The sequence below is a fragment of the Odocoileus virginianus genome, chromosome 11 (genome assembly GCF_023699985.2).
Source record: "Odocoileus virginianus isolate 20LAN1187 ecotype Illinois chromosome 11, Ovbor_1.2, whole genome shotgun sequence".
Lineage (NCBI taxonomy): Eukaryota > Metazoa > Chordata > Mammalia > Artiodactyla > Cervidae > Odocoileus > Odocoileus virginianus.
In genome coordinates, this window is record NC_069684.1 from 45,805,744 (window position 1) to 45,821,494 (window position 15,751).

General features: G+C 41.0%; 1 protein-coding gene across 5 annotated transcripts; it reads left to right on the top strand.

The window, feature by feature from the left end:
• The first annotated feature begins 522 nt into the window (after window positions 1-522).
• Window positions 523-9,124, top strand: ZBTB18 (zinc finger and BTB domain containing 18). Of its 5 annotated transcripts, none has more exons than XM_070474388.1 (3): window positions 523-673; window positions 2,976-3,059; window positions 5,432-9,124. In XM_070474388.1, exons 2-3 carry the CDS (start codon window positions 3,047-3,049, stop codon window positions 7,012-7,014), a joined length of 1,596 nt encoding a protein of 531 aa, XP_070330489.1. In that variant the 5' UTR covers window positions 523-673; window positions 2,976-3,046; the 3' UTR covers window positions 7,015-9,124. The 5 variants fall into 5 exon arrangements, with proteins under 5 accessions (XP_070330489.1, XP_070330492.1, XP_070330491.1 ...); XM_070474390.1 differs by lacking the exon at window positions 523-673 and adding an exon at window positions 1,239-1,524; XM_070474389.1 differs by lacking the exon at window positions 523-673 and adding an exon at window positions 1,544-2,580.
• The last annotated feature ends 6,627 nt before the right edge of the window (window positions 9,125-15,751 follow it).

The window sequence follows — 15,751 nt, forward strand, 5'->3', positions numbered from 1 at the left end:
TCCCGGGCCCGCCCATCCCAACAGTTTCTGTCTGCGATTGGCACGCGCGAGCGGCAGCTTCAGTTCGCCTTTCCCACTGGCTGGGCCCTCTTGTCAGTCCGACGATTCCCCGCCACTGCCTCCGCCCTCCTGAAAAGCCGCCCTCCTATTGGAGGAGACTGCGTGCGGGAGGCGGGCGGGGAACCCGGTCCGGCCGCTTTCGGTCAATCGCAGCAGCCCAGCGCCGGGAGGGAGGGAAGGAGTTGGGGGGGGGGGTAACATCTGGCCGGCGCCGCCGCGTGCGTGCGTGTTGCGTCCCCCGCCCCTCCCCCTTGCCCCCCCCCCCCCCCCCGCCCCCCGGCCCGGGCTCCGCGCTCGCTCCTCGCTCGCTCGCTCCCTCGCTGTGTCTGGCAGGCTGCGGCCGCCGCTGGGCTGCTGCCATGGGGAGCCGTTGAGAGTGGGGCCTCTTCGCTCCGCCGCGCTCCTCCGGCTGCCAGAGGGGGTGGGCGGGAGGGAGGGAGGGGGCAGGGGGAGCGGGCGACGGAGCCGGGATTGGGGGGCGGGGGGGGCCGGGAGGGAGGGAGGGGGGGCCCGCGGAGGAGGAAGCCCACCAAGTCCGGCAGCGGCGGCAGCGGCGGCCGGGAGGCGGAGGACACGGCGGCGGCGGGGACGCGGTGACTTAGGGCCGCTCCGTGTGAGTCCCGGCGCCGGCCCCCGGCCCCGACCCGGCGCCCCCTCCGCGCCCGGGGCCCTGGCGGGCGGGGCGCCGGCTGTGCGGCCCCGGCCGGCGGGGCAGGGCGGGCGGGCGACCGGGCCCCGCGAGTGGAGTTAGTTTGTGCGGGTGGAGCTAGGGGTGGCGGGGGGCGCCGCCGCGGCGGGGGCCGGGTGCGGGGCCGGGCCGCCGCAGCTGCGGGTCGGGCGGGGTGCGGCCGGTGCAGCTGCGGCGCGGGGCGCGCTCCGGCCGGTGCAGCTGCGGCGGCGCCTCTCGGGGGCGGGGGGCGCGGGGCGGGGGCTTGGGAGCGGTGCAGCTGCGCGGCGCCGGGACGGCCGCGGCTCCAGGGACCCTTGCAGCTGCGGCGGCGCCCGCGGGGAGGCCCCTCCCGGGCCGGGGCAGTTGCCGGGGGCTCTCGCCGTGGCGGCGGGGAAGCGGTAGCAGCCACCCTCCCCCGGCTTCTTACGACTTTTCTTTTGTTGTTGCCGTGACCCGGGTCTGTTTTCTCGTCTGTTGTTTAAGGTGTTTTCCTGCTGCACCGGCTCTACGCCCTCCACCTCCTTCCCTGTGGTTTAACCTTCCTCTTTCCCCTAGTGTTTTATGCACAGCCAACTACGTAAAAATTTGCATTGCTTCCCACCCCCACCCCCGCCGCCTCCCTGCTCCGCACCCCTGCCCCCACCTCCTTGAAAAACAAAACCCGGCCTCACAAAACCCTCTCCGGACCTGCGGCTGCGAGGCGCAAAGAGGTTGATTTGTGGAGTGGGAGTCGCTAGCCCATTGCGGTGCTCGGGACTCATTAAACTGTCACTCGGCCCCCCCCACCCCACTGGGTAAATGGGGTGATTAATGTCTGATATATGGGAATGAGGCGAGGGCATTTGTGCAGAATAGGTGGTGTGGCCGAGGAATTTTATCTCCAAAGAGTGCCTCCTGAAATAAGCATTCATAATTATGTCATTCATCGCGAAGTTAGAGAAAGTTGGGTTTGTGACTCTGGGAAAGCAAGAAGCACGGGAGTGAGAACCTTGGCCTTTTGTTACTCTTTCTTTAACTCTTGGCCATGGTTTTTCTAATGAGAACAGTGGTTATCACCAGGACTGTGACACTTGGCGCCTCAGGCCCCAGATCCTTTTCTGTTCCTCACCCCCACAGGAGCCTGTGCAGACGTATTTGACATTCACAGATGTCGCAGCCCCTTTCAGGGCACCGGCCGGGCCAGCCCGGGTTGCTTTACAATTTCATCAGCCATTCGAAAAGACCCGCACATGTAGCTAAAAAAGTTCCCTAACTTGCTAGACCTAGGTTCCCCCACCCCTTCCCCCTTTCTCCCTGAAAGGTTTTCTTGTGATCATGAACATTACAGAGTGACCCAAAAAAAGATTGTTATGGGACACAGATCAAGGGGAAGACAAAGTTCTGCTCTTTCTGAGGGGAAAGTCGGATCATGTACCCAGATGCAGCATTCATTTTAGGTGGCTGTAGCAGGTTGTCAAGTTTATTAATCTGTCTCATTGAAGTACTTTCCAGGATTTCAGAAAGTGCAGTTTCAGCTTGTTGATACTGAGAGTTGAAATTTGCATTAACTGGCAGTGTGAGAAATTTTACAGAGAAGGTAGTTTTAGATAAGGAGTTATGTAAGGGTGAAATAATGAGAACCAGGTTGAAGTCATAGTTCTGAATAGTCTTCCAACATCCTGAGACATGTATACCATTCTCTCCGCAGAGAGAAAGAAATTAAAGTGCCGTAATAATGTTGAAATGGGACTGGAGATGTCAAATGGGTTGGTTTAAAAATATCCCTGAGCTGCCTTTGAAACTAAACGTTGGAGTTGAATAAAAGTGAATCTGGATTTCCTGAATAGCACCGTGGCAAGTGTGCGCTGTCAGTATGTAAGCCCGTCCACCAACTTAAGACAGAAGTGTTGCTATTCCATAAATACAGTAGAACTCCATATGCTGAGTTTTTCCATTTCTTCTGTTAGAAAGTTTGGGGGAAAAAAAGGGAGACTTTGAAGTATTTTGTTTATACTAACAGAAGAGAAAAGTTCTCCTAAGAAAAAGCTGGTGGCAGGAGTGTAGAGGAGTAGCATATGGCATTAAAAGGAGCACAGCTGGAGGTAGCATTTCCATCTGAACATGATGTCAGAGCAGCTGACAGCCTGCCATCCCTCAGCCTTTTATTCTAACACACAGACAGGGAGTTAGTGTGTGCGGATCTGTGGTGGAGAAGGTATCTCATTCCTCTCTAACATCATCTCCACTTTGCATCTGTCTCTCTTAGTCTGCTTTTTTTCCACCGATGTAACAGACCTGGAGCCAGCGAGACTCAGAGGAAAGGACTTAATCAGGTTTATGTGTCCTAAAGGTAGGAGTAGCAAGAGATTAGATTGAACATATTTCTGTTTTGGTGTTTTGTTTATTTAATTTAAAAAAAAAATCACATTACTTTTCTAATCCAGTTTAGGGGTAAAATATGGAATTGAGTATTAAATGAACATCTTATTGGCATTGAAAGTCTTGGGCTTGTTTAGTTTTAATTTTTATCCCTTTTTGCTTGAGCGGTAAAGAACTTTACAGAATATTTCAAGTTTTGAAATGTTAAGAAAGGCTTTGAAATACTGCTTTTTGAGATCACTTCGGATTAAAATGCTTTTTTGTTGTTGTTCACTGCTATTTAGATTCCTTTTGCTTTTGGAGTGGGGGGGAGAAACAGTAAACTGTTTGGAATCCAGCATTCAAACTTATATGAGAAGATTATTCTAGTTAAGAAGCTAGATTGTTGTGTAATTAATTCCACTGTGAAACTTTATTCTTCAAAACATTCAGCAGCACTACTTACTGAAACATACAGCTGTAGTGCTTTTGAAACCGAAGGTTTTTTTTAAAAGAAAAAAAAAAAAAAAACTTTTGTCCCCAGGAGAATAGTTTGACTGGTTTCCTCATTTCTCTCTCAAATATATACTTAAGAGATCTTTTATTTCAGCATAACGATAATTATTTGCAGGAGTTTTTGTGTTAGCGACTAATTTAGAACTTGTAGATTTGAGCTGCCTGAATTGGCCAGACAGCTGTAATCGCACTCCTCTATTCTTAATCTCTTTATCTGGGCAGCAGCTGCCATATGGCCACAGTCAGCTGGATCAGATGTTTATAAGCTTCCTTCTTCGTCCCTCTCTGTCCTCTCAGCCTCCTAATTTGATCACGGCTACCTTGTGAGCTGCCCTCCAATCTTTATTTTTAGCCCTCTCAAGGATTAGGATTGATGTTAGCTGTGGGGCACTTAAAGTGATTGTATTGTAAATCTTGGTTTATTCTAGCAGTGGCATCTTGCAGAATGTATTGGGTTTGGCTGAAAGTTTTAGTCCATCTTGGGCAAAGTGTAGAAGCAGCAGGGAAGTAATTTTTAAATACTAAATTAATATGTATCCATTCCCCAAATGCACTTTTTGAGCTGGGTGATGTGGAACCTTGCTTCTAGTCATAGGAAAGGGGAAGTCGGGCTTTCTGTATTTTTAAGGAGTTGAATTTTGCAGTTGAATTTTGACCCTTTGTACATCTGCATCTCCCCTCCCTCCATTTTACCCTCTTTCACCAGAAAATAAGGGCAACAATGCACATTTGACAGAATAAAGACTATTAGGAAAACAGAATATATCAAGTTATGTTGAAACAAAGTATTTTCTGTTGACTGAGGTATGTCAGAGTAAAAAAAAAAAATTGTTTCTCTTTTACTAGCAAGGCTTTTTTTGGTATGTGGAACCTGTACAGCTTTTGAGTTTCATTTGAATGTAATATGCCTTTATTTAAAAGTTTGTATTAATTTTAATATGGAGCTCATTTTGCTATGCAACAGATCAAAGTTTAGATGAGGATTTTCAGAGTTAAATAAAGCCCTTCTGGTTTTTAATATTCTAAATGTACAGATTTTACAAAGAAATACAACCATTTCTTTTCTCAATTCATAAAAAAAAAATTTGGATTTGTTCATAGTAAGGATGATCTTTTCCATCTGTTCGTGTAGTTCCTTCTGATCTCGTACATGTGTGCTATACCTGCAAATCTTAAGGCATTAACATCTGTTTTTATACACAGGGCTTTTGTTGTTTTAACACTCTGACTTTAAAAGTAAGTTGTTTGCTGATTTCTGGACTAATTATGCAATTTCATTTTTTTTTCCTTGATTCAGCCAAATGTGTGTGTTTAAATCGTGCTTTCTAAGTGCAGTCAGGTATCAAAAGTAATAAAAAAAGATGGCTGAACAAGTTTCCTGAATCTTCCAGAATGTATTTGCGACTTTTCTTTGTTCATTATTTGAGTTGTTCCCTTTGAAAATAAAGCTATTTTGTAGGTTTTGTAGGACATAATTTGATGATTAGAGTTAGTTAAATTGTTCCTGAAAGAGACGTAAATTCTTACTCTCAGTAAGAGACTATTGAAATGAAGACTTTTAAAACTTGACTAAAAGTTCAGGGAAGATGGAGACGCATCAGAGACTGTTTGGCTGGAGTAAGAAGTTTCAAAAGCGTACATTTTTCTTCTCACATTTGGTTTTGTGTGTGTGTGTGTGTGTGTGTGTGTGTGTGAGATTTGGTAGTGCTTGGGTCATAAGCCTGATTAAAATTCAGGGACATGTACCTCCGAGGCCCAAGCTGATTTTTTTTTTTTTTTGAAGTGGGGACTAGAGCATTGAAAAGTTGTTCCTAACCAGACTCTGATGAGAAATTTCTCTCTTCCCAGGTTATGAAGACAGTATGGAGTTTCCAGACCATAGTAGACATTTGCTGCAGTGTCTGAGCGAGCAGAGACATCAGGGTTTTCTTTGTGACTGCACTGTTCTGGTGGGAGATGCCCAGTTCCGAGCGCACCGCGCTGTACTGGCTTCATGCAGCATGTATTTCCACCTCTTTTACAAGGACCAGCTGGACAAAAGAGACATTGTTCATCTGAACAGCGACATTGTTACAGCCCCAGCCTTCGCTCTCCTGCTTGAATTCATGTATGAAGGGAAACTCCAGTTCAAAGACTTGCCCATTGAAGACGTGCTAGCAGCTGCCAGTTATCTCCACATGTATGACATTGTCAAAGTCTGCAAAAAGAAGCTGAAAGAGAAAGCCACCACGGAGGCAGACAGCACCAAAAAGGAAGAAGATGCTTCAAGTTGTTCGGACAAAGTCGAGAGCCTCTCGGATGGCAGCAGCCACATGGCAGGCGATTTGCCCAGTGATGAAGATGAAGGGGAAGATGAAAAACTGAACATCTTGCCCAGCAAAAGGGACTTGGCGGCCGAGCCTGGGAACATGTGGATGCGATTGCCCTCGGACTCAGCAGGCATCCCCCAGGCTGGCGGAGAGGCAGAGCCACACGCCACAGCAGCTGGAAAAACAGTAGCCAGCCCCTGCAGCTCAACAGAGTCTTTGTCCCAGAGGTCTGTCACCTCCGTGAGGGATTCGGCAGATGTTGACTGTGTGCTGGACCTGTCTGTCAAGTCCAGCCTTTCAGGAGTTGAAAATCTGAACAGCTCTTATTTCTCTTCACAGGACGTGCTGAGAAGCAACCTGGTGCAGGTGAAGGTGGAGAAAGAGGCTTCCTGTGATGAGAGTGATGTTGGCACTAATGACTATGACATGGAACATAGCACTGTGAAAGAGAGTGTGAGCGCTAATACCAGGGTACAGTATGAGCCGGCCCATCTGGCTCCTCTGAGGGAGGACTCGGTCCTGAGGGAGCTGGAGCGGGAGGACAAAGCCAGCGACGACGAGATGATGACCCCCGAGAGCGAGCGGGTCCAGGTGGAGGGCGGCATGGAGGGCAGCCTGCTGCCCTACGTCTCCAACATCCTGAGCCCGGCCGGCCAGATCTTCATGTGCCCCCTGTGCAACAAGGTCTTCCCCAGCCCGCACATCCTGCAGATCCACCTGAGCACGCACTTCCGCGAGCAGGACGGCCTGCGCAGCAAGCCGGCCGCCGACGTCAACGTGCCCACCTGCTCGCTGTGCGGGAAGACGTTCTCCTGCATGTACACCCTGAAGCGCCACGAGAGGACTCACTCGGGCGAGAAGCCCTACACGTGCACGCAGTGCGGCAAGAGCTTCCAGTACTCGCACAACCTGAGCCGCCACGCCGTGGTGCACACGCGCGAGAAGCCGCACGCCTGCAAGTGGTGCGAGCGCAGGTTCACGCAGTCCGGGGACCTGTACCGGCACATCCGCAAGTTCCACTGTGAGTTGGTGAACTCCTTGTCGGTCAAAAGCGAGGCGCTGAGCCTGCCCGCGGTCAGAGACTGGACCTTAGAAGATAGCTCTCAAGAACTCTGGAAATAATTTTATATATATATATATAAATAATATATATATACCTATATATAAATAGATCTCTATATAGTTGTGGTACGGTCTAAAAGCAGTCTCGTTTCCTGGAACTGAAAGGTTGGGATATTAACTTGTTTTTGCACTTTAGAATAGCATGAGAATCTCACTAATTTAGCATCCTGATTAAAGAAACTTTAGAGCAAGTCGGAGAATAGAGAGGTGTTTTTTTCTTCCTTTCTTTCGAGGGGGTAGGGGAAGTAAGCCAATAAGAACCTTTGAAACAAATCGTCCTATCACAAAATGCTTTCATAGGGTCTGTTTTGTCAGCACTGCGGTGTCTTTTGAGCTCTCTCCTTTTTCCCACTTTTTCTTTTTTTTAAAGTAGAAATTCCCTCCAGTTTTATTAGCCTCTTTATATGTCTCAAATTGCATGAATCTTTTCTGGCTGTTGGAAACCTGAATGCTTTTAGACCCAAATGGAAAATTTCTGAAATGCTGGATTATCTATTTTTAAACAAGCAGTTGACTTAAAACTTTCTGTGGCAACTTCTGGTTTTCTGACGGTTCCCAATGAGAGAAATTCTGAAAGTACACTGGGATCACTGGGACGCTGTCTTTGTGAAGGTTTGCTTGGGATGAAAAAGGATATTGCAGCTTCAGCAGTGTTGAACTGTGTGTTGAAAAATGTGAATTACTGTTATTGTATACTGTAATTGATTACATGGGCTGGGGGGGGTGTCAAAGGACTTGACAGGTTGTGTTGATGCTCTTAGTTGAGTCTTGAAAAGTAAATATTAACGCTACAGAAATGCATGAGTTTCAATATATTTTTTGTCTTTGTTTGCATTGTATAACTTTAACGAGTGAGTTTAAAATTATTTAATTTCCTTAGAGAAATAGCACCATTTGGAGAAAAAAAAACCTGGTGTTATGAAGAACGTTAATGCACTGTTTTTATTTTTATTTTATATAATTTAAATTGACTTTCCCACTGTCTTTAAGTTGAAACTGTTAAGCTGAATAAAAACTTAAGCTGCAAATTGATAACTTCGCTACATAACAAGGAAAATATAAATGTTTACAAACGGCTTAAAGATCTGCATGTGCAGTGTGCATTTATAACAAAACTTCTAATTGCACAAAACCCAGGCCAGCTCAAAGTTTAGATGTACACATTTACCCAGTTGAGCGTTTTTAGAGTTAACTACTGCACAAATTGACAATAGGTCATTCTCTTTTTTTTTTTTCTCCCCTTTTCTTTTTCTCCCCTTCTTCCTTTCCCTCCCTTCCTCCCTCCATCCCTTACCCCCCATCCCCCCCACACCCCCAACTCATGAAAAGATTCTATGGACTGAAAAAGCCCCAGGCTGAATGGACTGGACTGCCTTGATTGACACGGGGAAGGGGGTTAGTAGACTATGTGTATCGCGGCAGCAGAGGCTGCAGCCCAACGTGTGGTTTTAATGACCAGCACGCAGGGTAAAAGCATTTTGCACAGTGTTTGTTTTCCTGTCTTGCACTTACAAATAAGGTCTATGGGAGTAGCATGGAAAACGTTTGCTGTTTTTCCCTTTTTTTTTTTTAAATTGCTTTTGTTTAAAATTTGATCGCCTTAACTACTGTAAACATAGCCTATTTTTGTGCTTAAGATACTGAATGGAAAACTCCATTGTGTGTTGCTGGACTGTTTTGGAAATATTTGGTCAAATGTGTGTTAATTTGGCTGTAATGGCATTTAAAGCAAACAAACAAACAAAAAAAGCTGTGAAAATGGCCTTGGAGCATTATCTTTAGTTACTTGAAGAGTTTCTAGTTTTTTTAAAGTACAGTTTATGTTAAGATAATTTTTATTAATTTAGAGAAGACAATCAATGTCTGTGAGAAAACGGACTTTCTTTTGGATTTTTTTTGTGGTCATTGTGAGTGATTGCTTTTTCCTTTTATTAGTTTCACATTCTTCCTTTGTTCTAAAACTTAGACTGACATCTAGCTTTGACAATCATAGTATGTTTTATTTTCCTGAGGGGGGAATAACTTATAATGCTGTTTAGTTTTGTACTATTGGTGTGTTGGTGAATTTTTAAACTGTGTGCTAACTGCAATAAATTATATGAACTGAGAATTTTTGTGTGTTTTCAAAATTGTGATTATGTACTATATAGATCCTAAATATGTATCATACATGGCATCTTTATTTTTAATATTAATTCTGTTCAGAGCTTATGAATTATTAGATTACCTTAAATCACTCAGATAGAAGTGTTCAAACATTTTGCTTCTAGTCATTTAAGAAGATTCTAAATGCACATTAAAAAAAAAATGTGATCCATTTTCTACAACCTGGATTGGGAACGTGAAGGTGGCAGCACAGATTTTTTCATAATACACTGTACAACTACTAATCCATACACCATAAGTCATATTTTCATGGGTAATCTTAAGTTGATTGGTCAAATCTATTTTTCTGTGTTCTGACTTAAGTGGAAAATTGTAGGAGACCGGATGTCTTAATTTGGAAAACTGCTTGGCTAATGACTGGAATTTTAGGCAATTGAATTAGCAGGCATTCGCTTGTTCAAGAATAGCTGTATACATCCTCTTTGTTGCTGGGAGAAGTCAAAAGTTCTCAGGTTTTAATTCTTAAGTTTTAACTTTAAAATGTGATTAAGTGCATGCAACCATTTAAAAAACTGTTCCCTAATTTTTGTGATCGGCCCAACTTCATACTTGCCTGATTGGTCTTGTCAGGGTGAGAAACATTTGCTGGTTGATCTAAAGAATTGACAGAACACTCACTCACACATGCTGAGGGTCCAGTTGTCTTTAAGTGTGAGCAGGGCTGGCACCGACCTGAGAGTTTTTATAAATTCTGGAATCTATAATTGTCCATACTCTTCCAGGATTTACATAATTTATAATTGCCCATTCCTCTATCCTTAAATGTACGTATGAAAATATAGTTTTACATGATTATTGTCAAAATTAAATACATTTATATTAAATGATCTATAGTAAGGTTAATATTCTTAATTTCTGTAGAAATGGTATATAAGGTCTGGAGCTTGAAAGTGTACCATATGTAAGTTCCATGTTGTCTTTGGATGGGAATCCCAAAAGATTATAAAGCACCGTCAGTAATTTACTACTTGGGATCCTACCTTTCCCTTTTTTTTTTTTTTTTGGTTGACACAGTATTTCAGTTACATGAAACTCACTTGGTTTTAACCAACCAAACATTGTTTGACATGAAAGAGAACGTACATTTGAGTTCCACAAAATAATTTCTTGGGCAGTTAGTTACGGGGTGGGAGGGTGAGTAGGACCTGTGTCTTCAGTTTTTATGCTATCTGGTCAGAGTGTCTCGAAGCTTTCAGAAGATGTTAAGAGTTATAATTTAGTTCCACAGACTAGCATCTAATTTTAAATGAGCATTATTTTAAACTTAGTTGGATACACTTACAAAAAGAGTGTTTTGACATGAAATTTGGAAGAAGTAACTCCTTAAAACACTTCTTAAAAACTAGAACAATTACACAAACCACCACATTTGATAAGTGAAGGAATCAGTTGTTCATTTACTACATTTTTAAAAAAGGAAATTAATTTGTCATGTAATCACGTTGGAAACCATTCAAATTGATCTCACCTTTGACATCGGGATGATACATAAGTATACTTTAAATATGGGGTTTCATTTACTTTTGAAAACATCTGCTTCTTTCAGATAATCAATTATGCCCTAGATGAATGTGGGCCCTTCTTGCGTGTAAGGTGTACTCTGGGGAATATCCAAGCGCTATCCAATGTTAAGGATACTGGTTTTGGATCTCCTTTCATAGTTAATTATGCTATCAGATTAATAGGTGAATCAAGTAGAGTTTTGTTTTTTTTTTTTTTCCCTAATAGACATGATCTACAAACATGTTATTGGCAGATTAGGAAAAGGTGAACATTTTATTAAAATTATATAATAGCTCACATTAAAATGGCTGAAATACTCATTTTTTTCCAGGTAAAACAAAAATTTTGAACTGTTATCAAAGAAAACAATTGGTTTTCTTAACAAGAAGTAATACAACTTAAAAAATCTTGAATCTCCCAAGTTTGATCAATAGAACACAAAACATAAAAACTTGACTTTAAAAGTCCTATTGTACCAGATAAGAATTTTTTACAAGAATCTTACCATCTCAAAATTTATTGTATGACTACATTTTATTCTTATAAAAGCTTAAAACATTTTTTCATTTCTAATATGAGGGAAACACATACATCTGGATATTAAACTCAAATTTTAGTTTTAATTTGTAGATATTGATCTAAATTTTCATTGTAATTATTTCAGTGTTTGAAACTTACTAATAAGGTACAGTGATCGAGGAAGTGTGAAGTTTGAAGTCCTGGACTGGAAAACTCGATCCTTTTCTTTAATGTCATTTGACATGAAAACGCTAGAAATAATACCATTTTAATTTTTTTTTTAAATTATTTTTTAAAAGCAAATAAGTTTTAGGAGTTTCATTCTGGCTAATAGTCCAAATTTATTACACTGATAGGATTTTGTCCCTTACGTTAAAAATGTCCTACTCTGACCTGCCAAAACGTGGCAAAATATCTTTGTATGTGATCCTTTGGTCCAAAATGTAGAACCACTTATCTTTTGACTTTGTCAATGTAGTTACGTAGAAAGAAACATTGTATGTTTCTAGCCTTCCCAACTCCTTCTTAGATTTTTTTAATATAAAAAGAGTTCTAAAGTAATCAGATCATACTGATGACACTGGAGATTTTTAGAAATATTAGTTTATTTACAGAGACATTTTAGAAGTGAAACTTTTAGCATTTTGCAAACTGATCCGTTAAAAATCTTAATGTTTGTAATTCCTTGTGAAAGAAACTGAACCCCATATATAAAACATTGTAACAAGGAACTGTGAGGTCATAGAAATGAAACTTGAAAAGTTGCTCTTTTAAGCCCAATTAAAAGTGTCTGCTTACACTAAATAATTTGTTGATTTAATTGTCTAGATAATTCAGGCTCATAGAATCCGAAATATTCAAGCACTTGAAAGAAATCTGATTTTTTTTTGAGAGAAATGAACTATCTAGTTGACTTTCCTGGTTCTATTCTAACATTTACTGACTGTTAATCACGATCCCTGGGTTTATGTGAAGGGTAGTTTGCAAAATGATGCTGTCAAAACTAAAATTTTCTTGAATTTTCAGGTACTAGTCCCTGCCACCCACCCTTTCTAATTATCTTCAGAAATGGGTTTGCAGCTGAACTCGAATTTTGCTATAGGAGGCAATTCTGTCTAGTTCGTTTGGCATGAGAGGAGCAAAAACCCAATTTGGCTTTAAAATGTAGCACATTAGTCAGTAACAGTTTCAGTGAGGATATTTAGAGTGGCTTTGAGAGGCCGTGTGACACAGCTAGAGAGTCCATTCATGGAAGCGATTTATTTACAGTTTATTATAATCTATGTAGTTAATCATTAAATCAAGTAGTTTTTATTCAATGTCAATATGCATGCTTAACATGACTATATAGGAATTTTAAAAAAGACATATTGGCCTAAATATTCACATTGTAAAAAAGTATATTTGTAGTTAATATGAAGTAGCACGTGAAAAATGTATTTGAAAATTTGTAAACTTTTATAGGCTGGATTAACTCTTGTTGCTTGAATACATAATCATGTAAGTACAATGATACTGAATTTGAAAGACTAGCATAACCTTATTTATGTGTGCTGTGACAAATCAGAGCTAACTTTTGGTATAACAGAGCTTAAAAGAATAAAACTTAACCATGTAGAATTTTAAAATATAGATTACTTGAAACTATGTATAAATAAGGACATATTCAGCTCATTAAAAAAAAATCATACCTTGGTTCAGTGTACACTTCACCTTTGAGGGGATTACCAAACACCCTGACATTTAGTTATATATGTCTATTGCTCTGAAATGATCTGTGATCAAAGTAGGAGCATTTAAGCTTTTAATCTAAATCTCTTAAAAACAAAAATTATATGCATATTATATGTATGTACATAATGTACCTTTTTTTGTGGATCATTTATTTGGAACTGTGTTGTGCAAACGAGCTCTTTGGTAATACTGAAATGCCTATTAAATGTTTACTAGACAGGCAACAATGCTTCCTAGAGTGTCTATTTGGAAAAGTTTTAGAAAAGCACAATGATTCAATAATAGATAATTAAAACATTTAAGAAAAACATTTATTGTTTGTGAACCATAGCCACAGAAGTTTGTGCCATCTATTCATTTTTAGGGGAAAAAATCCATTTCTTCTCATTTATAGCTGTTTCTCTGTGTACTTAAAATCCTCATTGAATAGAAGAAATTTGAGCATAAAACCGTATTCCAAGAAAATAATTTATAAGGTTATTTCTATAACTAACTGCCTTTGAGAAAGAGGGTCTCTTAAGTATGACAGGAGGGAGTTTAGGTTCATATTCAAAGCATAGACATTATATACATGCCTTTCTTGTAAAATTTAAGGTCTCTTCAGAATCCCCAAGATCTTGCAATTGAATAAATGAAAAAGAAACTAAAGGCTCGCAGATGGACTACCCTTTAGGTTTTTTTTTTTGTTGAGATGCAAATTAAAATTCATATTTTATAGTCTGCTCTGTTTTTCTCAGTGTCTTTTATTAATTATAAGAGGGCAAATTTTATGCATTGAGTAATTTTGGACACCATTGCAATGGACTTTTTTCAACCAATTTATTTTTATGTGTGAATTTCTACCACTTTGTAAAAATTAAAGTACATTTGAATGAAAACTACATTTGAGGTTGGCCCTATTTATCACTCTGCACCAGCAACCCACAGACATACATCCAAAGTCAGAGCCTGTGGACCCAGGAGCTGAGGCATTTTCAGGTGCTCAGTATAATAAACCACATTGAACTCTATGAAATCCTTAGGTTAAGAGAAAAAAGAGGATATGTTGAGGCACAATGAAGTTTTGTTTTTCATGCTAAGTGTGAAGTCTAGAAAACGTAATTTCTCACATTCTATTTATGTTATTTGACTTGAGGGATGCCTCAAAGCAGTACTAGAATCACTTATGTGCAAAAGGGGGAGGGAGGGTGGGTTTGTCATCTATTCAATTTGCTTTGTAAAGGTGCTTATCTTGCGGTAAAAATAATACTTTAGTCAAAATACAGGCGGTTTGTAGGCTTGACCAGCATGGAAGAATTTTAAATGATTGAAGTGTTTCTGTTTAAAAGTCAGTCAAACAACGCCCTCGAAGTATGAGGCAATCAATCCTCATATTGTTATTCTTATTTAATGATACATGTATAATTTTTTCTCTCTCCTAAAATAACATAACTCTTAAGCTGTATAAACAAAAACATTTCCCAGCTTACATCTGGATCCTGAATTTTAAAATTTGCATTCTGGACTGGTTGCTTTTAAAATAATGAGTTAATTTTGTTATTCAAATTGCAAAAGTCTAATGGCCAGAATGGCCCAGTTATTCCCCATTATTTGAAGACCTGTGTTGTGTGTCTGATATTCTCCCCTTACAAATTGCTCTATCACATCCTTTCTAAAAATCACAGAAACTTAGAGCTGGACAGGGCAAAAGTGATTTCCAGTTTGTTCATCCTAAAAGTACTGGGTGAGGCCATAAGAGAAGGGAAGAGGGTCCAGACTACTTTGCAAACATTTCATACATTCCCCAAACCTTTAGTTATCTATCATTTTAGACATGAGGTTTGGGTTTTTTTTTTTTCTCTTTAGAGGCACATGGAGGCTGAATTCCTTGTTCGGGGCATATCTTTGATCAAGTCTGAATCCGAAATCAGCATTCTGGTTATGCCCAAATGGTAAAGTTTGCAATATGTTAATAGATATTTACCATGATTGCACTTACCATTGTCTGCTATATATATTTACAAGTTGAACCTAAGGTTGGAATTATGCTATTTCTCCTCCTGACTTAGATCCTATCAACTATTAAAAAAATTATCACAGTAGAACACTCTCCTGAGAGTGTAGAGGACATGTTTTGGCGCCTCTACCTTGGGCTCCCCTAGAACTGAGACCCTGGCGGGATTCTTCCCACTGACACACCCTCCCTCTCTACTCCCAGTCATGAAAGGGGTTGCTTAGGTTTCCAAACATGTTACTAGTTCAACCACGACGAGGCACTGCTACTTGCAGGCTAGTAAGTGCAGGGCTGACAGAACTGTTGCTGGATATGCAAGAGGGAGGGAAGAAACATGGATGCATGACAGAGGGTGGCAGCCAGACAGGGACCTCAAAACTTGCTTGCTGCTGAAAGGGGAAAATTGAATAATTTTCCACTTATCTGAGAACTGGCCTTGGTTACTTGGAATGTTTTTCACCCCTGTCTCTCAGTATCATCTGCTTTAGAGAAAGAAAGCTTAAGGGAAAGTTAGTGAAGTTCTACCAGCCCCGCCCTTATTTACCCACTTGTAAGAAAGACCAGAAAAATAATACCCTTATCATCTCCTTCCTTAGAATAGTGTGCAAATGAATTTGCAAAAGTATTAAGCTCTCAGAAAAAAAAAGATGCTATATACATTTGCAGTGACTTCACTATTATAATGATTATTATTTTTATGCCAAGGTGAAGTTTCCTTATCATAAAGCCTTCTTATCAATGTGGGTTTTTTTTTTTTCATGTGAATTTTTATGATTTAAGTTCATTGGGCACTAACCGTCTCAACTTTATTCTGGTTTTAAG